Source organism: Hyla sarda, chromosome 7, assembly GCF_029499605.1.
Source record: "Hyla sarda isolate aHylSar1 chromosome 7, aHylSar1.hap1, whole genome shotgun sequence".
Lineage (NCBI taxonomy): Eukaryota > Metazoa > Chordata > Amphibia > Anura > Hylidae > Hyla > Hyla sarda.
Window position 1 is genome coordinate 63,817,872 of NC_079195.1, and position 27,829 is coordinate 63,845,700.

A 27,829-nucleotide genomic window follows, 5' to 3' on the forward strand; every position below is an offset into this window, starting at 1 on the left:
GTAATTCCCACTCTAGGCTTATAATCGAGTCAATAATTTTTCCTGGGTTTTTGGGGTGAAAATAGGGGCCTCGGCTTATACTCGAGTATATACGGTAGTTCACTGCTCAAGCTGTCCCTTTAGTTGTTCCACTTTAAAAGTTCTATCTTGCAACCCCCAAACACAGTCTATGCTTTGAGCCTTAGTGCACAATATTAGAATTATTAGAATATGCCATTACTTACAGACACCAAGGGTGTCAAACTGCCATTGCCACCCCACAAAGAAAGAAAGGGCCACATTGATTGCTAGCTGCTGGTTCTGAAGCAATGCTATTGCAATTCCATGCTCAACACATTGCTAGTTGTACTGTTGTTCAGGGAATAAGCCAAGGAAATTGTAGTTCCCTTCGTGTTTGTGATCTGCGGGGTCTCAGAGGATAAACGTCTACTGATCAAAATGCTGCCACATGTCCTAGATAAATGCTATAATATTATATTATAGAGAATAGCCATTGAGGGGTACTTTAACCCCTTAAGGACCAAGCATTTTTCTGTTTTTGCACTTTAGTTTTTTCCTCCTCACCCTTTTAATTTTGCACCTAAAAATCCATATGAGGGCTTATTTTTTGCGCCACCAATTCTACTTTGTAATGACATCAGTAATTTTACCCAAAAATCGATGGCAAAACAGGGAGAAAAAATCATTGTGTGACAAAATTGAGGAAAAAAACCCATTTTATAAATTTTGGGGGCTTCCGTTTCTACACAGTACAATTTTCAGTGAAAATGAAACTTTATCTTTATTCTGTAGGTCCATACAATTAAAATGATACCCTACTTATATAGGTTTTATTTTGTCAGACTTTTGGAAACAAATCATAACTACTTGCACGAAAATTAATACATTTAAAATTGTCCTCTTCTGACCCCTATAACTTTTTTATTTTTCCATGTACGGGGCAGTATGAGGGCTCATTTTTTTCGCCGTGATCTGAAATTCTAATCGGTACCATTTTTTATGGTATAAAAAGTGACCAAAAATACGCTATTTTGGACTTTGGAATTTCTTTGCAGGTACGCCATTGACCATGCTGTTTAACTAACAATATATTTTTATAGTTTGGACATTTATGCAGGCGATACCACATATGTTTATTTTTATTATGTCTACATATTTCTACATGGAATTTGGGAAAAGTGGAGTGGTAAACTTTTTTTTTACTTTTTATTTTTTTTACACTTTTAGTTCCCTTAGGGGACTTTTAGGAGGAATCGTTTGATTCCTCATACAGATCAATGTGGTTGTATAAAACCACATTAATCTTTGTGCTCTGCCCTCGATTGAAAAAGCCTGGCCCTGTGAGCGCCGGAGCCGACACAAAAGGAGAGGTAAGCCCTCAGGCTACCTCCGGAGTGGATCGCAACCCACCCCACCCCCCCCCCCCCCCCGTGATCGCACTGCGTGGGGGGCGATCCACCCCACTGGACCACTAGGCATGGATTAAAGGGACCTTTAAACGCCGTTGTGAGCTTTGACAGCGGCGATCTAAGGGGTTAATAGCCGGCTGCGGTGATAGCCGCATGTTGGCTATTAATGCCAGCCCCCAGGTACAAGAATCAGCTGAGTATACACGTCCATGGTCATTAAGGGGTTAAGCAAATTTGTCATATCACAGAAAAAATAACACTTATATACGGTACTTACTAGGTCATGCAAATTCTTTACATTTTTTGTAATGTATCTAGCCTCTATATGTGGCTCACAAATCTCTCTGTTCTGCTGCTCACTTATTTTGACATCCACTGTTCAGAAAGGGACGTATCTGAGGCAGCCCCGCTGTCACCCACCATGCTAGATAAACAACATATAAAAAGTTGTTGTACTGGATGTACAATAGATGCTATCTAGGTCACTGGTGCTGCTGTAAACAACAGTCTCTTATTCCTCTCTTTAGGCCACTACAATACTTACTAAGGGAGGGCCTGTACATATTGGTAGTTTAAATTGGAACCTCTCCCAGACTATTGGAACTTAAAGGGTTACTTTTGTATTTCTGCAAAGAAGAGGTGCTGCTTCAGTGTGTCATTGTCTCTTAATACTTGAGAGATGCTACAAAGAGTATATCTCTATAGAGCAGTGTTTCTCAATCTTTTTAAGCCCATCTATGTGCAGTCTAGCGACAAGATGTTCTATCCAAGTTTCCCCAAGATAGCAGTCAGTTATAAATGTAAAAAAGAACATAACACTATGCTCACATTGCTGTCAGACTCTCTGTTCTGAGCCCCTGTTAGCAGTTTTTTTTTGGTTGAAAATAATAGTGCTCAATGCAATGGACATTTTGCCAGAAACCTTATGGAATCCATTTCAACATAATGAGGCCCACAGGGTGCCCATTGATATCTGATGTGAGATGGATCTAGCACTCTATAATTTCTTCTGTACAGAAAAGGGGGATGAAAAGCTGTGTGTAACGAGCACGATCTGGTTCTGACTTATGGGTTTATTTCCTGTGTTTGGTTGAGGCATCATGCGTGATGATGCCTGGGCCTAACTGGAGGCTTGGACATAGAGTCAATTACATCTGGTGTCTGCATCCACGCTCTTCTCAGGTGCACACGAATACCAAGTCAGTTTGTTTCTCAAGTTACCTGTGTTCAGTCTTTCTGCACTAGCTTTTGCATTCTCCTTACTTGATCCCTCCTGTGTACATTTGACTCTGGTCTTATTTGTGACTCAACTATCCCTAGTTCATTTTTATACTGTGAGCTCTCTTGGTTTAATTTGGCCTGTCTAAATACATTTTCTCTGTTTGTCTGTTTATATCTTGTACCTTGCGCTTTGCCTGTTAACCCTTTGTATCCTGACCTGTTTACCTGACATTTGTATAATGTTTTGTTTATTGTTTTAGACCTTGCCTCACCCCAGAACAGGGACCACTACATGGTTGCTCAAGTAAGCAGAGAAAGTGACTGTGGGTGAGCTCAGGGTTGCACTTATTTACACTGGCCTATACAGTGTGTGTAGCTGTTGCACAAAATTTACCCATATGCTCCACCCAGGACATACCCACAACTCTCAGTATTTGAATGACACGTAGTATATATGCCACACACCACACCTCCCAAATAAACATTTGCAGGCCAAACTCTCATGTACACAAACCTCAGATCAGTCCACTCTTTACATTAAGGGGGAGATTTATCAAAACATGTGTAAAGGAAAAGTTGACCAGTTGCCCATAGCAACCAATCAGATAGCATCTTTCACTTTTCAGATACCTTTTCAGAAATGAAAACCTTTTCAGAAGCGATCTGATTGGTTGCTATGAGCAACTCAGCAGCTTTTCCTCTAGACAGGTTGTGATAAATCTCCCCCTAAGCCCCTAGATTTGCAGACCACTTACAGACCTTAGACCAGTCCCCTTGTATAAGCAGACCCTTGTGTATATACAAACCCCATAGTTAACCCCTTAAGGACCAAGGACGTACCGGTACGTCCTTGGTCCTGCTCTCCTGATATAACGCAGGGTTACACAGTAACCCCGCGTCATTTCACGGCAGGCCCGGCGTCATAGTGAAGCCGGGACCCGCCTCTAATAGCGCGCAGTGCCGATCGCGGCGCCGAGCGCTATTAACCCTTTAGCCGCGTGCTCAGAGCTGAGCCACGTGGCTAAAAGCGAAAGTGAAAGTTGCCGGCTACCTCAGTCGGGCTGTTCGGGATAGCCGCGGCTAATCGCGGCATCCCGAACAGCTTACAGGACAGCGGGAGGGCCCCTACCTGCCTCCTCGTTGTCCGATCGCCGAATGACTGCTCAGTGCCTGAGATCAGTGTGTGCAGTGTTATAGGTCCCTATGGGAGCTATAACACTGCAAAAAAAAAGAGAAAAAAAGTGAATAAAGATTATTTAACTCCTCCCCTATTAAAAGTTTGAATCACCCCCCTTTTCCAATAAAAAAAAAACCACAGTGTAAATAAAAATAAAAATAAACATATATGGTATCACCGCGTGCGGAAATGTCCGAATTATAAAAATATATCATTAATTAAACCGCTCGGTCAATGGCGTGCGCGCAAAAAAATTCCAAAATAGTGCATTTTTGGTCACTTTTTATATCATTTAAAAATGAATAAAAAGTCCTATCAATGCAAAAATGATACCGTTAAAAACTTCAGATCACGGCGCAAAAAATGAGCCCTCATACCGCCCCATACACAGAAAAATAAAAAAGTTATAGGGGTCAGAAGATGACAATTTTAAACGTATTAATTTTCCTGCATGTAGTTATGATTTTTTCCAGAAGTCCGACAAAATCACACCTATATAAGTAGGGTATCATTTTAATTGTATGGACCTACAGAATAAAGATAAGGTGTCATTTTTACCGAAAAATTTACTACGTAGAAACGGAAGCCCCCAAAAGTTACAAAACGGCATTTTTTTTTCAATTTTGTTGCACAATGATTTTTTTCCCGTTTCACCGTAGATTTTTGGGCAACATGACTTATGTCATTACAAAGTAGAATTAGTGGCGCAAAAAATAAGCCATCATATGGATCTTTAGGTGCAAAATTGAAAGAGTTATGATTTTTTAAAGGCAAGGAGCAAAAAACGAATATGCAAAAACGGAAAAAACCCCGGTCCTTAAGGGGTTAAACACCCGAGACCTGCCCCATGTATATGTATACAAAGCCCATATATATATATATATATATATATATATATATATATATATATATATATTTATATGCAGACCTCCTAAAAATTACAGACTACAGACCAGACCCCCTTGTAAACAAAGACTTCTCCATACATATACAGACCCCAGATCACACCTCCTACAAATTACGGAGCCCAGATAAAACTCCCCTCAAAAATAATAGACCTCAGTTTAGATCCCCCAAGTTAGACACAAGCCAGGTCAGGTCCAGGGCAAGTGTAAAGGGAGCTTAGGTGGTTGGGTTTTAACAGATGACATGCTTACTCTGTAATGAAGTCATACTTGTGTAAAGATTCCGGAGGCACTCACCAAAGGTGTTACAAAGCGGGATGAGGATCCTCTAACCTGTGTGGCTGATGACTCGGACCATATCGGGGAGCGGAGTCTATGGTGCCACTGGTCTTCACCAGAGCCCCCTGCAAGGCAGGATGGGATTGCTGCAGCAGGCGACACCCAGGTCGCTACCCCCAACGCAGCTCAACCACACAGATAGCTGGGCAAGGCGAGGTACCGAAGGATAAGGCAGTAGCATAGTCAAACGTAGCAGAAGGTCAAGGCAGACGGCAAAGGTGCAAAGTCTAATAACGTAGCGGGAAGGTCTGGATAAACGGGTAAGGCAAACAGGCAGTATGGAACACTTAATCTTAGGCTAGGGGCACTGAAGATCCGGCAGGGAAGTGTGGGAGGTGCAGGGACTTTATAATGTAGTGTCAGGTGCAACAACTAATTATGGGCGCACTGGCCCTTTAAATTTCAGAGACAGGGACGTGCGCGCCGGAACTGAGACACAGAGGAGGAGGCGGTAGCGGAGCGTGGTGAGTGACGGGCTGGGAATCGCAGGCGGGAGCGTCCCGTGATGCGTATCCCAGTCCCATCGGCAGACGGGGACACAGGAGTACTGCACTCAAGGCCGGAGCTTGCGGCCGGAGCGCAGAGTGTAACATCACGAATTTGTGCAAAATGGATTTTCTTCATTGCATCGTGCAAGAACAACAATAAAATTGGACCAGTGTGGACGCTACACATTGGAGGCAGGTAACAGCTATTTCACACCCAGTGTCGGCGCTTCTGAAGAAGCTGTTACCTGCCTCCGGTGTGTAGCATCCACACTGGTCTGATTTTATTGTTGTTCCTGCTCGATGCAATTAAGAAAAAACGTTTTTCAGCGGTCTAAGACGTTCCAGTGGAAATCCACCATTTCAAGTTTTCATATCCCTTTCAACGATCTTCATGATTTCTTCATATTCACTTTCAAGTTTCTGATCCGTCTCCGGTTCTTCACGTTTATGATACAAGTTTTTCTCCAACACCAAAGAAAGAGGAATATGTAATGAAGACAGCACCTTATATCACCTGGCACCTGCACGGATTGGATAATGGCATAGACAGCATGTTTGTGTGCGCTGTTTAAAGTTTTTTCTCCTTGTTATTGTAGTTAACTGTTTGGCTGCTGGACATTTTGCAGTAAAGAAAGATTGCATAATATTCGTCTCTTGTCTTTAATAAAATCCATATTTTCCGTCATCTAGACTAGGAAAATCTCCAATTTTTGTATTCTTCCAGCCCATATATTCCCTGAGGCCAAAGGTTGAGACCCACTACCCTATAAGACTCTGACAATTCATGCATTACATAGACAGAGCATTGCTGGAAAAGTAATGGTTCAATTTCTATATGGAAGTGGTGCAAGGGAATTAAAGGGAACCTGGTACACGGAAAATGCAGTGCAATCTAAAGTCATCATCTTCTAGAGCAAGAGGAGCTGAGCAGATTGATATATAGTTCTGTGAAAAAAATTTCAGGATAATGTGTAATTAATTAATGTAAATCTCTGCTGTCTCGGCTAAGTACAGTATCAGCAGAAATAAATGATATCTATACCAAGAGGCACACTTGTAGTAATATCACAGCTCTAAAAAAGCCCTTGTTTTCAATATTTATAAAACAACATTTTTATTGATATGCATTAAAAAGGGGTAAATAGCACACGTGAAGAATGATAATAATAGTAATAAACCCTTGACACCTGTTATGGCCCCCTATGAACCTGAGAAATGTAAACAATAATGATAATACACAAGTGAGTGAAACCATAGATAGAAATATTTTCTTGAATGTACAGATGGTCGCTTAGGATCTCTCACATCCAATAATAGACAACCACTACGGTAGACAATTTCACCAGACACAGATGAAGAAAATGATAATCACTCACTACCAACCCAGGAAATAGGGATCACATTAATACACCCCATGAAAAATGAAACAAAAAACAACATTACAGTTTAGAGTTCCGACGCATTTCCCCCCATAATGTAGGGGTTTCTCAAGGAACACTTTAGATAAAAAGTCTCTAGATAAGGACTGATGTCAGGGAGCGGAGCTGTTTATGGATGCAGCTGTAGCACACCCCCATAGCTTGACATTTCAGGTAGTCGCTCAATGACGTCCGATGCACGCCTAGATAAAGTGCCAGTGCACCACGGCTAAGTAGTCAAGTGGGCAGTCTTATTTGTGTACATATCAAGAGAGCTGTCAATCACAGAGTAGGGCCACCCCCATGACTACCTATCCAAGAATGAGAAGAAATTTTCATGAATAAATGACAAGTTATCCTGACACTTTTCCCATAAAACTAGATATCAGTCTGCTCAGCTCCTCCTGCTCCATAACCTAATACCTACATATTATGCGGCATTTCAACATGATTAAACCATTGCCTGGTTTCCTTGCTATGTTTTATTTCAACTGGACAAGGCAACCCTAGAATAATTTATTTTTGGGGTACCATTCCAACTAAAATTGACAACCCTTTTAAATAGTGGTGCATTCATTATCCTTCAAGAAGGTTAAAAGCACATTAGACAACTTCTGATTCGGAGTGATTATAGCTATCTCTTATCTGAAAACACAGCGATGCTACAAAAAGCTGAGTAGATAGAAGCTGAGAAATAAAATAACTATGTATTAATCAAAGTTTCATCTAAACCACAGGGAATGTAACTTTTTGTGATAAGCTTTTATTAGATTTTTTTTTCTAAGGTTGTAGCGAGCACACTCCGGCTTTTTCTACTAATGTATATATTTTTGTGTAGGAGTATGAGGGGAAATGATGTGGGAGGTATTGCCACAGGGCAAACTCAATACTGCGGCTTAGTGTCTATGCTATTATTCTGTTTGTCAGGAGATCAGCAGATTGTTACATTATTGGATTGCTGCTGCTCACTGACAGTTTTACCATGGAGAAAGAAATGTAAACCCCTCCATACTGTTTTTGCACAATTCTGTAATAAGGCAGCTGGAAATCAGACAACCTAGTCTAGAGGCAGAGTGCTCCTCTCAATGACATGGTAAGGGTTATGGAGTGACTTGTGCAGATTTTTATTGCATAAAAGGTGCAAAAAAATAAGCATGTTCAAAATCTGCAGGAATGCATAGAAAAACTTGCAACAATAAAATTTTATTTTAGATTTGATGCAGATTTTGACTTTTTGGCTTCTTCATTGAAAGTATGCAATAAACCTGCGGTATGTAATAATAATAATAATAATAATACTAACAATAATAATATTTAGCATCAAGAGATCCCTCAGCACTTTACTATATATATATTTACTGCTTGGCAATCAAAAGTTTACAAGCTAGTCACCACATACATTTACATACTGTCAGGGTCCGGACTAGCGGCTGGTGAAGACACTGGAGGTGGATCCTCTGTGCCAAAGAGGCGATGACGCGGGCCGTACTGGGGAATCGGTTCTAAGCAGTTACTGGTGTTCACCAGAGCCCGCCGCAAAGCAGGATGGACTTGCAATGGCAGTAACTACCAGGTCATGTTCCCCAGTAGCGACTCGACCTCTCTGGCAGCTGAGACTGGCGCGGTACACAAGGACTAGACAGAGGCGAGGTCAGACGTAGCAGAAGGTCAGGGCAGGCAACGAGGTTCGTAGTCAGGGGCAACAGCAGAAGGTCTGGGTACACAGGCTTGGAACACCCTATAACGCTTTTTCAGGGCACAAGGCAACAAGATCCGGCAAGGAGAGGAAGGGGAAGTGGGTTTTTATATGTTAGGGAGTGATTGGGCCAGGCACCAATTAGTGGTGTACTGGCCCTTCAAACTTTAGCAAGCCGGCGCGCGCGCGCCCTAGGGAGCGGGGCCGTGTGCGCCGGGAGGAAGCAGACAGGGGCGAGAGGTGAGTGAAATGGGGCGCGATCCGAGGGCGGGCACGAGCCGTGCCTCGGATCGCGTCCCCTCTGGGGACCAGGGAGCAGCGCTCGCGGTCAGCAATGCTGACCAGAGCGCTGCAGACAGAAGCACGCCGTGAGCGCTCCGGTGAGGCAGCGGGACCCATAAAGAACAGAAGAGATTCCGTCAAGATACAACATGGCACCATCCAGTAGCCACACGTTAGAGCAGGCCCTAGTTTCTGGAATGTTCCAGTGCCCATAAAAGCCCTGGGTAACTGTCCACTGCCCACTTAGTGTGGAGGAGTTGATAGAGAGAAACAGAGAGACAGAATCTGCATTCTCACTTAACCAGACCACACTGCCAGGATAGTGCTGCAAGGGTCGCATTGGAAGAAGACTCTTGGGACTCCATTGCCCTAAGGAATTGGCTTCCACTTACATCTAGTTCCCGCTCTAGTTAGCATAATGATAAACAAGTCCGGGACACCCACCTAGATGCACCAAATCTGACACGTGGCCAAGTCTGTTCTGTCCCATTCTATAAAGTCACCTCAGCTTCCCACTGAGAAAGATCCTGAGTACTGCAATAGCACAGAGAACCCTAAAATTCTTTGAGACAATTGCCAGTACAAGAACAAGTCAGGCTGTTACCATTGGGACCTATAAGAAGTCCAGGGATGGAAAGGACCTCTTAGTGCCAACACTGAGAGAGAAGTAGTGGCTCTTTACTCTGGCTAGCTGATAGAGGTCTTAAATAAAGAATTCCTATCTACGTTCCAAAATTGAGTTTTCAAACCAAACAACCCTTTCAAAGAAGTACTTCAGAATCTTCATAATAGTTGTCGCCCTTTCAAGTCACCAAGTAATGCAACTACACATTTTTTTGTCTGCATTTGGTGTGGAAAGGGCGCACAGAATTCCATATAAAAAACTAATACCTGGAGCCACACCTAGAACCCTTTTAATTAAATGTTTGTGTTCACAAGATAGAGACACGTTAATAAAACTCTCCAGAGAAAAAAGGGGCTATCGCCTATGAGAATGTCAAAATTCACTTCTAGCCGGATTTTTCAAGAGTCACCCAAAGGAAAAGAATGATCGCCATAGATGTTAAAAGGAAGTTACATGCGTCTGGCATTCCCTTTTCATTCATTTTTCCAGCTAAATTGAGAGTTACCCATAAAGAGAGAACATTCTTTTTTACTTCGGCTCTGGAAGTCAGCAACTGGTTGGAACAGCAGGGGATTTCAGTATAATCTGTATAGAGTCTAATGAAAGAAGTAGATGGAGGAGTGGAGGTGGGGGTTTGCGGTGGGAAGGATGTCAGGCCTTGGGTTAAGTGAAGTAGAGAGATGCGAGAGGTTTTCTTGGATCAAATTGGGGTATGGGTAAAGGGGAAGTACCAGCCTGGAACAAGGTGGGAGTAGGTAAAATAAGCAGTGTAGAATTTAATAGCTTGGTAAAGCGTACTAAATCTTTTGAATGGAGAAGAAAATAATAATATGGAATATCAGAGGTATTAAGGAGAAACAGAAATGGGTGGCAATATTCAATAGACTTGGTAAATTTCTTCTTGCTATTGTGTGTTTGATTGAAACTCATCTAACAAAAAACTCTTTGGTGTTATTAAAAAAAGAGGTGGGTTAAATTAGCATTTCATTCTACTGTATCTGAATTTTCTTCCGGTGTGTTTGTTCTTATCCCTCAGCAAATCAGTATCCAAATTTATGAATCAGTGATAGACTCAAGAGGTAGGTTTGTTTTTTTGTTTGCAAGATGGGATGGTATAGACACCATATTGGCATTCGTTTATATCCCACCACCATATCCCAGACACACATATATATATATATATATATATAGAGAGAGAGAGAGAGAGAGAGAGAGAGAGAGAGAGAGAGAGAGAGAGAGAGAGAATTTAATTGTGTGTTAGATAAGGAAATAGGTTGGTGAGGCCGGAAGTTGGGAGAAGGGACCATTAAACTATACAAATGGTGTCAGTAAATGGGTTGGAAGGACGTGTGGCGCAACCTATATGCCAATAAAGAAATGTTTTCCTGTTTTAGCAAATCTCATAACACAGCATCATGAATTGATGTGATACTGGCCAATGATGCTGCATTGACCAGAATTAAGATTAACCAGAATTAACCAAGATGCTTATCAGATCATGCACTTTTGGTTTGCTACATCAAGGGAAAAAAATGAGAAAAGGGAGGTACGTAGTATGGTTATTAATCCACACTCGTTTAAAATAAAAGAGGTCATACAAGGTGTTAATGAAGAAATAACTCAGTTTGGGAAATGAAAGGGGTACTCCGGTGGAAAACTTTTTTTTTTTTTTAAATCAACTGGTGCCAGAAAGTTAAACAGATTTGTAAATTACTTCTTTTAAAAAATTATTTTCTTTTTGGAACACAGAGCTCTCTGCTGACATCACGAGCACAGTGCTCTATGCTGACATCTCTGTCCATTTTAGGAACTGTCCAGAGCAGCATATGTTTGCTATGGGGATTTTCTCCTACTCTGGACAGTTCTTAAAATGGACAGAGATGTCAGCAGAGAGCACTGGGCTCGTGATGTCAGCAGAGAGCACTGTGTTCCAAAAAGAAAATAATTTCCTCTGTAGTATTCAGCAGCTAATTAAGTACTGGACGGATTAAGATTTTTTATTAGAAGTAATTTACAAATCTGTTTAACTTTCTGGCACCAGTTGATTTAAAAAAAACAATACATTTCCACCGGAGAACTCCTTTAATTTAGGCTTCACAGGGGTTCACATGGTGTGGGATTCACTAAAAGCCTTTTTAAGAGGTGTAGTAATTAAAAAAAAAATTTGTAATATTTAAAGAGAAATGTGGGGAGAAGGAAAAGAAACTGTTAGAAGAGATCAGTAGGGTAGAGGGGGAATATGCCATTAGTGTTGCTCGCGAATATTCGCAATGCAAATTTTATTCACGAATATTGCATATTCGCGAATCCGCAAATATTCGCAAATATAGCACTATATATTCGTAATTACGAATATTGTTTTTTTTTTTTTTTTTTTCACAATACACATCACAGTGATCACCCCTCTCTGCTTCCAGCTTGTGTGGTGTAAAGAAGGGTCTAATACTACTGTGTGAGTAGAATTTTCGCTTATGCTAATTTTTGTATATGCTAATTTTCGCATACGTGAATTTTTGCATATGCTAAAATAAAACGTGAATATTACGAATATGCAAATTTAGCGAATATATGACGAATATTCGTCCATATATTCGCGAAATATCGCGAATTCGAATATGGCCTATGCCGGTCAACACTATATGCCATCAATTCTACACTTGAAAATTGGGATAGAGTAATGGGAGCACAAAATGTATATAAATAAATGATTTTGGAAAGGACTAAGCACTACAAGTTTTTTAAAGGTCAACGGAACTTCATAGATGGGAGCAGACCTGGTAAATTTTTATCAGGAATAATTAAAAACCAGGGGACAGATAATGTTATACACTACCTTAGGGACCCACAGGGCAAACTTGAAATAGGTGAGGAACAGCTAAAAAAAAGAATTCTTAAATTTTATCAAACATTATATAGTAGTAAGGGGTGTAGATCTGAAGAAGAAATTAAGGAGTTTTTGAGGAAAATTGACCTCCCAATGATCTCGGATGAAATGCGTGCAGAGATAACTGGTCCAATCACAATAACAGAATTAAAAGAAGTTTTGAAATCTATTTTGGGGAACTCCGCCCCAGGTTTAGATGGGTTTGAGGTCTACAGGGTGTTTGGGGTAGCGCTTCTACCATGCCTTTTAGAGGTTATAAATTAATCCTTGAGAATAAAAAATAAATAAAAAAATACAGAGGGGTGTGACAGCAGGGGTGTCTGTAAAGATTACTAAAAACACAACATATTTTGTATATAGAACTGTAAACACTTTTGTAGATGGTCGGGATTAAGAGGTGACCTGACTGACTATAATTAACCTTCAGAACTGAACGTATTCTATCGTATAGAACTGTGATTCAGCTATATCACCGCTGATCAATAAATAAGAGTAACCGGGCAAAAATAATTAGACTAGAATTTGATGACTTTGATCTTATCTGGTTTCCAATTCCTAAAATCTGATATTATCCCTTAATCCTGCATTTGCTGACCTCTTGTTATCACCTCTCCCTCACATAGGTGGCCCTGACAATGTGTGAGCTGCTTCTTATCTGACAGCATAAAGATGACATGTTTGTGCTCCTTGAGATGTTCTTTGTTTATATGAGTTATTACCAGGGCAAAGTCATGTGACAAAGCACCCTCCCTTCTCCCTACTCATTGTGTATAGGGGTACAAAATGTTTTGTCCATATTGTATTAAATAAATCCACTTTTATATAATTTGTTAAAAACTTTTTTTTTTAAATCAACTGGTGCCAGAAAGTGAAACAGATTTGTAAATTACTTCTATTAAAAAATCTTAATCCTTCCTGCACTTATTAGCTGCTGAATACAATGGAAATTATTTTCCGTTTGAACCACAGAGCTGTCTGCTGACATTATGACCACAGTGCTCTCTGCTGACATATCTGTCCATTTTAGGAACTGTCCAGAGTAAAAGGAAATCCCCATAGCAAACATATGCTGTTCTGGACAGTTCCTAAAATGGACAGAGATGTCAGCAGAGAGCACTGTGTTCATGATGTCAGCAGACAGCTGAGTAAATATTCTGCTTTCCGGGTATTCCGGGCAAAAACATTTGCGGTGGGGCCCGCCGCTGTGACCCCCACAATCTCCCTGCAGCACCCACATTCTATGCAGGGCTGCGTCTCCAGTTTCGGAAACCTCCGGGTTTCCGGCAATGGATATGTGACATAGCATCACGCCCCCTTGTGACGTTACACCACGCCCCTCTATTCATGCCTATGGGAGGGGGCATGATGGCTGTTATACTCCTCCCATAGACATGAATGGAGGGGGCGTGATGTTATGTCACATCTCCAGTGCCGAAAACCTGGAGGTTTCCGAAACTGGAGATGCAGCTCCACATAGAATGCGGGTGCTGCAGGGAGATCAAGGGGGGGTCCCAGCAGCAGGCTCCTTCGCAATCAGACATCTTATCCCCTATCCTTTGGATAGGGGATAAAGTGTTTTTTGCCTGGAATACCCCTTTAATGCCACAAACAAATTCATATATTCTGTTGTCAACAAATCTATTAGTCAAGCTTGCATTATAACAACATGTGAATCAAAAACTCAGTATGCCATCACAATGAAAAAGGGCAGGGATCAAATGCATTATAAGCTGCAAAATGCTTTTAGTGCAATTTGTCTATGGCTTGTTCCTCATTAGCGACCATAATTATCTTCTTAAATCACAAAAGGAGTCTATAGATAAGCCAATTAGTCTTGCTACACCAATAAAGAGTCTCGGAATGGATCGTTCATCTACAAATGTAGCAGTGGCGGGTTTGTCAATGAAGCAGAAAGTTAACGCAGCACACAATTGATGTTTGGTGTCTTCGATATACTTCCTTTTGCGAAATGCTAATTTGTCTTACGGAAATGATTCCTCGGTTGCCCATCAAGTTTATATTTCGCTAACAATTTTTTTTTTCCTGACAGAATCCTTATGCATATCACATAAATAAAATTAGGGTATGTTTGATTGGACACAATAGGAGTGATCGCAAACATATGTTCGCCAAAAATGCAGCATGGCCATTTTTTGTTTGTTGCTCCTGGAATCTTCTTCTGCCTAGCCCTTTTGAATACCACATCTCCTACTTGTTGTTGACATCTGTTAAAGGGGTACTCCACCCCTAGACTTCCTACACCCTATTCAAAGGATAGGAGATAAGATGTTTGATTGTGCGGGTCCCGCCGCTTGGGACCCCCGCGATTTCGGCTACAGCACCTAAGACATCCGGTGCACAGAGTGAACTTCGCTCCGTACCGGATGACAGGCGATGTCGGGCGGAGGCTTGAAACTTCACAGTCACGTTCCGTTCGTGGCGTCACAGCCACACACCCTCAATGCAAGTCTATGGGAGGGGGTGTGATGGCCATCACTCCCCCTCCCATAGACTTGCATTAATGGGGCGTGGTCGTGACATCATGAGTGAAAGTGACCGTGACATCACAAGCCTCTGGAGCTGCACCTGACACTCTAGAAGAACGCCGGGTGCAGCAAGGAAATCGCGGGGGTCCCCAGTGGCAGAAGCCCTGCGATCAGACATCTTATCCACTATCCTTTGGATAGGGGATAAGATGTCTAGGGCCAGAGTACCCCTTTAAGCTGACTTACTTTGCAGACGACATGCTCCTCTTCCTAAGTCACATCTTTGGGATGTCCTAACTACCTTGACCCATTTTGGTACTTCTACCAGATATTGGACTATTGTGGCCAAATCAAATCTGCCCAAGGCAAATTCACTACATAGGCTTTGGCATTGTTCAAAATGGCATCCCTACTGGCTAAAGGTTAGGGAGTTTATTAGACTTGTATGGAACCTTGCTGTGTCCCACAACCCCTTAAGCGTGTATTTTTTATTATGTCCCATTATCTACTTCTGATCCCACAGTGGGGGATAGTGTCTAATAAGGGTAGACATGTCACCCTACTATTGGCAATCAAAGTTATCTTGCCACGCTGGTTGTAGTGAGGTTTAAATTGTACACCTCATATCAATTTTGGGTTTCAATAAAATAAAATAAAAGATCTTCCACCAAAAGGCCTGTTACTTCAACCCATAGTATGAGAAGTCTCTTATCTTCTGGCTTGTTCATGTCTGCAATATGGTCGGTACCTTTAAAGGGGTACTTTGTCCCTAGACATCTTATCCCCATCCAAAGGATAGGGGATAAGAGGTCTGATCGCAGGTGTCCCGCCGCTCTGGACCCCTGTGATCTCCCTACTGTAACTGGCATTCATTTAGAGCATCGGGTGCAGCGCTGGAGGCTCATGACATCACGGCCGTGCCCTGCTCGTGATGTCATGGCCACGCCCCCTCAATGCAAGTCTATGGGACGCCCTCTCATGCCCCCTCCCATAGACTTGCATTGAGCGGGCGTAACTGTGACTTCATGAGCCTCCGCCCCGCATCGCCAGTCATCTGGCATGGAGCGAAGTTTGGTCTGTGCACCGGATGTCTGGGGTGCTGCAGCCGAGATTGCGGGGATCCCCAACGGCGGGACCCCTGCGATCAGACATCTTGTCCCCTATTCTTTGAATAGGGGATAAGATGTCTAGGGGCGGACTACTCCTTTAAGAGATTTTCTATTTGCCTAATAAAATATCAGCATTGAACTTGACTTTGCAGAATAAAATGAGAACTAAGTGAAAACATATTTATTTTTTCAGTACCTTGGTTTTATCAAACAGAGCGTGATTATCCAGCATCATCTTTTTCTCCCGGGTAGCGTATCTCCGTAAATCTCGTTCAAACTGCTGTTAAGGAAAAACAAAGAATAACTTTTATTTTTTCTGAAGCCTTTGTATGGCTTATCAACGATGGTAATAGGATGAGTTTCCACCACACAAATGTCACTGGATATAGAATTTCTTGTATTTACAATGTTAAGATATGAGTATTAGGAAAGGCGGTTTAGATTATAGATGGGCATATAAACTGGGATTAAATACCTGATAAACTGTCTGAGCCCCGTATTGAAAATAATTGGCCTGTAAGGATTATCGCTTGACAAGACCGTGCGCCTCTTTACTCTTCATTTAGAACGTTAGAAAGAGCAGCAATCTGAGGGGAACTGCACTATTTCATGCATTTTAATCCTCTCTCATAACTACTATATTCACTTCCTACAAAGCTAGGAAAAAGATGAGAATCATCCTTTCATAATGAACTCTTCATTTGTATGTAAATGTTATTTATTTAAAGGCAATCTGGTGATTCGTTAAAGAATAGATTTAAATTGGTTGACGACCCATTTTAAAAAAAAATGTTTGGGCATTTTGCTGGCAAATTTTGTCCAAATATAAGATAATCACAGATGTTTCCCTTGGATAGTAGTGTTTTTTTTTCCCTTACTTGTATCCTATATTGCACAGATTGTTTTTCATTAGGAAATCTTGATAAATTAGGTTAGTTGGGGCAAGAGCGGTCCACAGTAGAGATGAGCAGGGCAACAGAAATGTTGGGTCCAATTTGTTAGCATATACAGTTCAGTCTCAATTCAGGCCAAGTAAATTCTGTCTGAATGGAAAGTGTCCTAAATTCCTTGAAAAGCCATGTATGACACTCTTGAGGTCTCCTAAGTTTTAGCTTTAAGGTAGGGATCCCAGCATTAGTACAATGTCAACTTGATGGAAAAGGCAGGCAATGCGGCTGTGTAGAGGTAATAGTAACAGAAGCCATTTTAAGAAATTCATCCAAAGCTCAACTTAAAAGCTGGAGATTCACAGCATGGCAACATTTTTGAAATTCAGAATGAATTTGATTTGTGCCTATTGGATTTGACCATCTTTAGTTTGCAGTTCTTTTAATGTTGAACCCTTAGGGTGCGTTCACACTGAGGAATTCAAGAGGAATTCACGAGGAATAATTTCGGTCAGGAAATTGTTGCCTTCTCCATCAAGCGGAATTCAAGTGGAATTTCCATGCGGAAATGAAGAGGAATGAAGGAGGAGGCTATTTAATCTACTGTACTTTTTTGAATTCCACTTGAATTCCGCTCGAATTCCGCTTGAATTCCGCTCGCATTCCGCTTGAAAATGACGTTGGGCAGAATTTTTTTTTACCATTGACTTCTATTGGATTCTGCTCGCGGATTCTGCATGAAGAATGAACATGTTCTTTCTTCAAGCAGAAAGGAATTCAGTGTCAGAATTCTGCTAGCAGAATTTCCGCAGTGTGAACAGGACAGCAGAAATAACATTAAAGTCAATGGGCAGAGGGGATGTGCATTCATTTGGAGAGGAGAATTCAAGAGGAATTACTCGAGTAAATTCCTCTTGAATTACTCAGTGTGAACGCACCCTTAAAGTAACTATAGCAGGCTGTCTATTTTTCTTTTTTGTAAAACCTTTCCCGTAGTTTGGTTAGCTGTTTTGTGTGCTGTTTCGCTCCATATATGTCCTCCCAGGGTTGAACCCAGAAAGCAGAGGACCCCCCCCATGCATGAACAGTTTATGGCCCCTTGCACTCCTATGCTTTCCCATTATGCAAAGTTTACATCTGTTAGAAACCTCCATTTGGCATTTTACCAGGCAAAAATAGCAATGTATGCGGAACTTAGATTAGTGCAGAATAATGTTGAGCAGCATAGGCCATATGCGAATTTGCAATATTTCGCGAATATATGGACGGATATTTGTCATATATTCACTAAATTTGCATATTCGTAATATTCAAGTTTTTTTTCACATATGCGTAAATTTGCATATGCGAAAATTTGCATATGTGAAAATTCGCATGTGTGAAAATGTATGCACTTTATAGCAAGTATACCAGTGTAACTTGATAGAAGCAGCAGAAGGGAAGGATCAATATTCACGAATATTCACATATGCGAATATTCGCCCGGTGGTCTCACACAGTAGTATTAGAGCCTTCTTTAGACCACACAAGCTGGAAGCAGAGAGGGATGATCAATGTGATGTGTACTGTGAAAAAAAAGTGAATATTCGTAATTTCGAATATATAGTGCCATATTCGCGAATATGCGATATTCACAAATAAAATTTGAATTGCGAATATTCGCGAGCAACACTAGTGCAGAATACATTGCTATTTTTGTGTGGTAAAATGCCGGATACCATGAAGGAAACCCAATGGTGCCCATGAAAGGCACTGGACTCAAGCATCTGTGTCTGGTATACAGTGATCCCTCAACTTAAAATGGCCTCAACATACAATAGTTTCAACATACAATGGTTTTTCTGGACCATTGTAACTTTAAACCAGACTCAACATACAATGATACAGATAGTCCAAATCTTTGAAACATGTCAATGGCCGGAAGAACTAACCAATCAGAATGGCCATTCACCGGTAAAACCCCTGTATTACTGAAGCGTATGCACTGAATTCCTGTCTGGTAGCGCCCCCTACAGTACAGGGAGGTACTACATGTTCTGTACTACTCTTTACATGTGCCACAGTTAGCTGCTCCTTTGGACACCAAGTAAGGGCAGCTCCATTCTACTTTTTTAGGACACTGTGTGTACTGTACAGGACCCTAAAGAAGCTCCTGTCCTCTATATAGACAGTGATTTACAGCTTCCAGCAGCTCTTTCTTACTTTTATATGTAAGGACTGGCTTTATCTGTATTAGTTATCTACTTATTTAATACTCACTTTTTCCTATTTTTGGATGACATTTTGGGGGCTTCAGAAGCAATTACCAGTTTTCCATAGAGTTATGGTCTCAACATACAAAAATTTCAACATACAATGGTCGTCCTGAAACCGATTAATATTGTAAATTGAGGGACCACTGTATATGGAATTTGTTACTAATGTTATTTTCTGTTAATATGTCCAGAACGGAAAACTGAATTAATGACGGAGAGTAAAAAAAAATCCTTGGAAATGGTTTTGCATTGGCAATTTTTTTCTATACATGTATCCCTTCCTTCGTACCATGTTATTGAAGATAACAGAAGTTGATGATGCTTATTAACTATAAACGGATATCTAGTTAAAGGCCTTTTATGAGATTTTATTGTTGATGGACTATCAATATCTGATTGCTGGGGTGGTGATATCTGGCACCCCCACTGATCGCTGTTCAGCAGAGCCACAGTGCCCAGATGCATATTGTGAACTGAGCCAGACCTCAGCTATGTTCCTTGTATAGTGCATGTGCTGGGCTACTGCAGCTCAGCTCCCATAGAAGGGAATGAGAGCTGAGCTGCAGTAACTCGGGGTAGCCTCTACAAAACAAACATAATCAATCCTTCTGGCCCAATTTACTGTGTACATCTGGGCACTGTGACTTTGCAGAGGAGCTTGGGTGTTGGCACCCAACAGATCAGGCATTGGGGATAGGTCATCAATTAAAAAGCCCCAGAAAACCCTTTTAGTTGCTAAAGAGGAAAAGAAAATTCCAATTTGATGTAGTAACGTAGATTTCACATCATACCCATAAAGTATTTGTCCTCATATGTCCACAAAGGTGCAAACACACACAGTAAATAAAACACAAGCTCAGTTTGCACAATACTCAGTAAGCACTTAAATTTAACAACAAATTGATTTCCCGGGTTGATGACAATAACACAGGGCTCTAATGTATTTCTCTACTTTTGATGCTTAAAATTTTACAAAAATAATAAGAAGAAAAAAGAACAAAACTTGAAGACACTGAAGCCTTCTTTTCCAAGGTGAAAACTCTGTTTACAATTAAATTAATTAGCAGAATATTCTAACCTCTTGGTATCAGAGGCAGAGGACTGCTGGTTCCTGTAGGCAGTCCGCGGAGAACAAGTAGATGCTAATGATGGATGGTGTGTCGCAGAGGCAGCGAAATAACTTCAAGACAATGGATTCATGTTAGCTAAGGGAAAATTTTACTTCCTTAATGAAAGTAATTATGAAGTTTGTGATGATGGGGATGAGGATATGGAAGGACGTTTAGGCTTCTATCTGCAAAAATTGATTTTCTATAGCAAGGAAATACAAGAAGATGCTTAGGAGATTCTTATGGTATAACCAGAGGGAAAACTTAAAAAGGGCCATTGGGGGATATTGATCAAAACCCGTGCAGAGGAAAAATAGTGCAGTTGCCCATAGCAACCAATCAGATGGCTTCTTTCATTTAACAAAGCCTCGGAAAAATGAAAGAAGCCATCTGATTGGTTGCTAAGGGCCACTGGTCAACCTTTCCTCAGCACAGGTTTTGATAAATCTCCCCCATTATCTTTAAATATTGTTGGGTGCTCTGATCACACACCTTTTTAAATTTTCTTCATACACCCTCTTGTTCCTAAAATATGAGAGATTTTGGGGGCTATTTATCAAAGTTGTCTATGTCCCGCATCTATATAGACCAAGCTACAAAGCGTTAGGCCAGTTTATTGTGCGCCTAATTTATCAAAAGGCGCAAGGCTCTTGATAAATTCTGCGCACGGACTCCGTGATCTATGCTTTAGACTGTATTTAAACCTGCTCCAGTATGGTCTGACATTTCGGACTTTCAGCCGATGCGACTTGTCGCTGAAAAGTCGCTTTTTTTTTTAATTAATTCTTTATTTAGAATTTTCCAATAGAGCAAGAAACAGTACAACATAACAAAATCTCGCAGGGTGCAAGAAAACATAGCAATACTAATTGGGGGAGGGGCAAATGTCAGAGAATCCATATAAACACAGGTACGAACATAAGCACAGGTGGCCTCGACTGAAGGGATCCAAGAGCGGTCCAAATAGAGGGCCAGTGGAGGTTGCTGATATCCTACTTTTGTCTCGTAGGATATCAGCAAGAAGCGGAAAAGGGAGTAGCAGGAGAGAGTCAGAAAAGAGAAACGTGGTTGGGTAGCACTTGGGGATTGTAGATGAGAGAGAGGAAGAAGTAGGGAAGTGGGTTGAGAGTCAGAGTAGGAGTAAAAATTGGGTAGACAGAGTAACAAGAGCCAATCGGAGTAAAGAATTGGCATCTAAGAGAGGAGAGGGAGTGAGAAAGAAGAGGGGAGAGGGGGGGAAGCTCTAGGAAATCAGACAAACAAATTCAAGAAAGAGGAGGGGGAGGATGGCATAGAGAGGGGGGGGGGGAGAAGGTGCTTGGGGTAGTGAAGGGGGAGGATTAGAGGGAACATGGAATGTGGGGAAAGTGCAGGGAGGGGGTGATGAGACGACCTAAATGGCTAGTGTGATGTCAGGGCACCTGGAATAGGGGTCAATTGCAGAGGGGGGGGGGGGCCTCCGACAGGTCATCGCCCACACCATACACCCTCAGCAGTGATGTGCATGTCCTTCTGACCATATGTGACTGCAGGAAATTAAAGGAAACACTGGGTACCAGTGACTCTAAGTGATCCTGGGTCGGAGGCTGGCCACCAACACACAAGTCTTTAAGGGGGATGTCTTTGAGCAAGGTCCAAGTCGAGTCTGATTCTGAGGCGTCAGGATGGAGTACGTAGGGAAGAAGGGAGCTAGGGAGCCCGGGAGACAGCATGCGTCTGAGGGATTTATGTGTCGGAGTCCTTCTGTTATACGCTTTTTTAAGTGTAAGTGTGCCATGTAAAAGGGGATGGTAATTTTTGAAAGAAGAGGTCCAGATGGGATCCACAGAGCTCTGTCCAGGTCGCCCGTCATAGAGGCCAGCCGAACTAGTTCTAGTGAGTTACCCTGTAAAAGGCTAGAAGAAGACAGGATTTCAGTCCATCTCTGAAGGTGTATAACTTTGTGCCATTGCTCTACATCTGGGATTCCCATTCCCCCTTGTTGTCTCTTCCTAACTAGTAGCCCATACGGCAAGCAGGGTTTTTTCCCCGACCACAAAAAGGACGTGAAAAGTTTTTTCCAATGGCGGAGCTAGGTTAATCGGTATCATGCAGTGAAAATATAAAACAGAGGGCATAATATATATTTGAAGTAAATGTTTCCTACCCATCCAGGATAAATAGGGCAGTTGATAGGATTCCAATTGTTTTTTTATCCTTTGGAGCAATGGGAGAAAGTTGAGGGAAAACAAGTCACCCAGTGAGGCTGGCAAGGCAATGCCTAGATATTTAATGCTACCAACCGGCCAAGTGAAGGGCGACCTGGATTTAAGGTCCGCTGCCATCTCTGAGGGCTGTGACACATTTAGAATTTCTGATTTCGTGTAATTGACCTTAAAATTGGACAAAGTTCCATACTCGTCTATCAGATCCTGTAGCTACGGCAGAGCTGTTGCGGGGTTGGTGAGCAGGATTAATAAGTCATCCGCAAAAGCTGCTGTGGTATGAGTGTGGCACCTACAGTCAGTCCAGTAACTTTGGGATTTTGTCTAATAGCCTGCATTAAGGTTTCCATGACAATAATGTACAAGGATGGGGAAAGGGGGCATCCCTGGCGAGTGCCATTTCTAATTTGAAAGGGGGGGGAGAGGGTTCCGTTAATTCTTATTCTGGCACTGGGGTTGGAATATAGGGACAATATTGCAGTGACAAACAGTTCAGGTATAACCATTTTGATGAGGGTGCAGCGGAGATAATCCCATGATACCCTATTGAAAGCCTTCTCGGCGTCTGTGCCGAGAAGGACTAGCGGTGTCTTTGTGCATGACGTGTAGTGTATGGCATGCATTACACGAAGAGCATTATGTTTACCCTCCCTACCTTGCACAAAACCTGTTTGGTCTGGGTTGATCAGGTGTGGGAGGAAACGTGCCAACCGCAGCGCCAACATCTTGGCCCAGATTTTAACATCTAAGTTAAGAAGCTAAATAGGCCTGAAATTGGAGCACAGCGTGTGGTCTTTCCCCTCTTTCGGAAGGATGGTAATGTGGGCTTCTAGCACCTGGGGTTGGAGCGCACTTCCTTGTAACAGTGCATTGCACCAGTCAGTGAGCTTCGGGAGTAGTGCAGCCTTGAATGTTTTGTAATAGGTCATGCTGAGTCCATCCGGGCCGGGGCTTTTCCCCATTGGGAAGGAGGAGAGGACCTTATTCAGTTCCTCACTTAGACATGGTACTAGTAACGCCCTACCCTCTTCAGCAGAAAGAGCAGGTAAGTGTAAAGAGTGTAGAAATCGGTGTATGGCCGAATCTCTGAGCGTAGCGTCTGGAATGGCAGGAGTAATGTTGTATAGGTCTCGTCATCATCCCCCCCCCTCTTCATCATCACCACCTGTCAATCCCTTCATCATCATCCAGACCCTCCTTTTGTTTTCTGCTCACCTCCCCAGTTGTTGCTTTCTTGGTGGGAAGGAAGGGTGAGCTGGTCCAGGCCATCCATCTTCACCGGGAGGCCCTCTTCTCCTCTCCGGGCCGGCCACAGACTAGTGACGTTGAATTGCCGACAACGCGCAGGGACGTCCATGTACAGCAGACGTCCGTGACGTCCGGGGCATCCCTGCGCATGAGCGTCACTAGTTCGGGGTCGGCCCAGAGCGGAGAATAGGGCCTCCGGACAGCCCGGAACGACTAACCCTCCCCACCGGACGGTCCCTGCAGCATAGATGGCCAAAGATGGATGGCCTGGCCCATCCCCTCACAGCTATGCCAGAAGCTTTTTAACTGTTTGCTTTTGTTCACTCGAGTATAAGCCGAGGAGGGAGTTTTCAGCACGAAAAATCGGGCTGAAAAACTCAGCTTATACTCGAGTATATATGGTAGATAGATAAGAGTCAGATAGATACTGTAGATAGATAGATAATAGATAGATAAAAGATATATAGATAAACGAAAGAGAGGGAGAGCAGCACTGCATACTAAATGGTGAGAAGGTGTTAGCAGGTGAAGCATGCTTGAAAAAGGTTTCAAGGGCAACCGAAACGTTGCATCCTGTTCACATGATGGAATAAAGCTATTCACCCTTGTTTCACCAATTGGAGTGCTGCAAGTGATTTTTCATATATATATATATATATATATATATATATATATATATATATGTTTATATATATATATATATATATATATATATATATATATATATGTGATAGATAGATGTATAGGTGGATAGATAGATAGCTAAGAGATAGGTGGATAGATAGATATGAGATAGATAGATAGATAGATAGATAGATAAGATATAGATGGATATATAGATAGATATGAAATAGATAGATAAGAGAGATGTATAGATAGATATTAGATAGATAGACAGATAGATATGAGATAGATAGATAAGAGAGATGGATAGATAGATAAATAGATAGATATTCCAAAAAATCCAAAGGAGCAGCATCAACACCATGTAAGTCAGGGGGGTGCCAGCAGCAAGGGAGCCCGGTCAAGGCAATTCACACATCCAATGTAGTAAGCCGCGGCACTCAGTAAATAAGGTGCAAATAAAGTGATTTATTCCATGCTAATACAAAGCGACGTTTCAGTTGCCATGCAGCCTTTATGAAGCATCATAGTAGTGACAGACAAAGGTATATATAGGTGTACAGGTGATTAAAATGTTAAGAGTATGCAATCAAATCATTAAGGCATACAGGTATAAAAGTGCAAAAACATAAATCTACCACTGTAATATAGACAGAACAGTGATAAGTGCAGATTAATAAGATCAGTGCCGGTCAAAGGCTGCTGAACATTATAAAAATTGCAAAATAGTACAACAATCTTGATTACAAAAAAGGTGAATAAACGCAAAATAATTACAAAATAATTAGATAGGCGGGACATGATGGCAGTACTCACCCTCAATACCATAAAAGGAAAACGCCATTGTGTGCTGTATACATCCTGGAGCGTGTAGCGTGTTGGTGGCAGAAGGCGCCAGATCACATGACACCCTCTGTCAACGCACGTCATCTCCGGTGTTAGGGTAAACAACCTACGTTGTTAAGGAGAGAGTCAAGCATCCAGTTGCTTCCGGAGCGGGCTGGTCACGTGAACATCACATGATCCCGCCTCGCTACGTTCGCATCTCTATTAACTTCCTCTCCTGCGCAGATCGTACAATTAGAAGAGATTCCATATTGAGAAAGGGCAAAGACAGCCATGGAACCCTCAGCCCTTGCCCTCAGCAACCCTTAAACATGAGTGAGAAAAAGATTTTAGAAAAAGAGTAAAGTATAAACAAGAGATGAAAATCAAAAGTCTGTAAATTAATGAAATAACGGAAATAAATAAAAATAAATATAAAAACTCACTCCGAACCCCGCAAGACATATAATATGCCTGTGGGTACTGGAGGAATCCCTGTCAGCACACGTGTAGTATCACAGTGCGGGGGTAAGAGAAGACCTGGAGGTGAGAGGGAGATACGTGCCTATATGTGATGGCTCAGATGTGTGAAACCAGGTTCTGTGCATTACACCTATGATGTATTATTTGAATTATTCACAGGATTTAATCTTTAGTTACTCATTTTTATTAGTTTGGTTTACCTATAATAATTTTTGACTTTATTTTATTTATTTTCTTTATTTTTAATTTTGTTTTTTGATTTTTATTTTTTATTTTTATTTTTATTTTTATTTTGTATCTTTTCTTTTATTTATTTTCGTTATTTCATTAATTTACAGACTTTTGATTTTCATCTCTTGTTTATACTTTACTCTTTTTCTAAAATCTTTTTCTCACTCATGTTTAAGGGTTGCTGAGGGCGACGGTTCCATGGCTGCCTTTGCCCTTTCTCAATATGGAATCTCTTCTAATTGTACGATCTGCGCAGGAGAGGAAGTTAATACAGATGCGAACGGAGCTAGGTGGGATCATGTGATGTTCACGTGACCAGCCCGCTCCGGAAGCAACTGGATGCTTGACTCTCTCCTTAACAACGTAGGTTGTTTACCCTAACACTGAAGATGAGGTGCGTTGACAGAGGGTGTCATGTGATCTGGCGCCTTCTGCCACTGACACGCTCCAGGATGTATACAGCACACTATGGCGTTTTCCTTTTACGGTATTGAGGGTGAGTGCAGCCATCATGTCCCGCCTATCTAATTATTTTGTAATTACTTTGCGTTTATTCACCTGTTTTGTAATCAAGATTGTTGTACTATTTTGTAATTTTTATAATGTTCAGCAGCCTTTGACCGACACTGATCTTATTAATCTGCACTTATCACTGTTCTGTCTATATTACAGTGGTAGATTTACCCTTTATCTTGTTATGTTTTTGCACTTTTATACCTGTATGCCTTAATGATTTGATTGCATACTTTTAACATTTTAATCACCTGTACACCTATATATATACCTTTGTCTGTCACTACTATGATGCTTCATAAAGGCTGCATGGCAACTGAAACATCGCTTTGTATTAGCATGGAATAAATCACTTTATTTGCACCTTATTTACTGAGTGCCGCGGCTTACTACATTGGATGTGTAAATAGATAGATAGATATGAGATAGATAGATAGATATGAGATAGATAGATAGATAGATATGAGATAGATAGATCGATATGAGATAGATAGATGGATAGATAGAATGCAGAACTACTTATCAAAGTCCATGCACAGCAATCCTCAAAGTAATAAAGAATGTGTGCGTTTATTGGCTCTCATCACAGCAATGTTTCTGTCCTACCATAGGACCATTTTCATGCTTTTTTTGTAGATAGATAGATAGATAGATCTATGAATAAGTAGCTGTCAGTGCACACATTGTCTTAAGGCATGGCAATCATTTCAATGCGGAATAACTGTAGAATGTGTGAATCTGGCCTAAAGATGTCTAAATTTACAAAAGACACGTGCCCCTGTAATAAAGATTGTCTCATTTTTAGACAGTCTTTTCTTGGTTTACCATATTAGATTTACACAGCGTTAGTAAATCTGGCTCAGTATATACTGCAGAGTGTAAAGTATCTGCAGGATGGAGAGATGAAGTAGAATACATTGAGGCTACCCTACATGGAAAGGACATTGAAATAAAAGCAAAAGGCGCTGAAAGAACACTAAATATTCCATTAGTTCCTTCCCTCCCCCGCCTGCCCTAAACAAACAGCAGTTATCCGTATTTTGATGTAAATAACTATGGAAATTGATTGCAGAAAATGCGATCCATACTTTGTCCAGCGCTCACATATAATATCACTTTTCCTGGCTAATGTTAGTTCTGCCTGTCTGCTCCCCTCTAATTACGGAGTATATTTGGCTTATTACAGGCTGCACGCTTCTGCATCTGTTTAGGGGAGTGTGCCACTCTTTACACGTGCACAAATTTAGTTTTATGTAGCAAATGATAATAACATTGTGTAAGACAGAGCTCCAGAGGCACATTCCATTTCCTCCTGCAAGAACCTACAATTTAATCAGAATTTCTTGATGGTAATAGAATGGGGGATATACTGATCTCCTTAGAATTGTGTGTTCTAAAGAATTCCTTGTAA

At 41.4% G+C, this 27,829-nt stretch overlaps 1 protein-coding gene across 7 annotated transcripts in view; it reads right to left on the reverse strand.

Annotated features, from left to right (window-relative positions):
* The window catches only part of DNTT (DNA nucleotidylexotransferase), a 412,449-nt gene that overhangs the window by 61,519 nt on the left and 323,101 nt on the right, over positions 1–27,829 (reverse strand). For all 7 annotated transcript variants that reach the window (XM_056529815.1, XM_056529818.1, XM_056529819.1 and 4 more), the window contains one exon: positions 16,236–16,319. In XM_056529815.1, the coding sequence (XP_056385790.1) occupies positions 16,236–16,319 (84 nt within the window). The remainder of the gene's footprint in view (positions 1–16,235; positions 16,320–27,829) is intronic.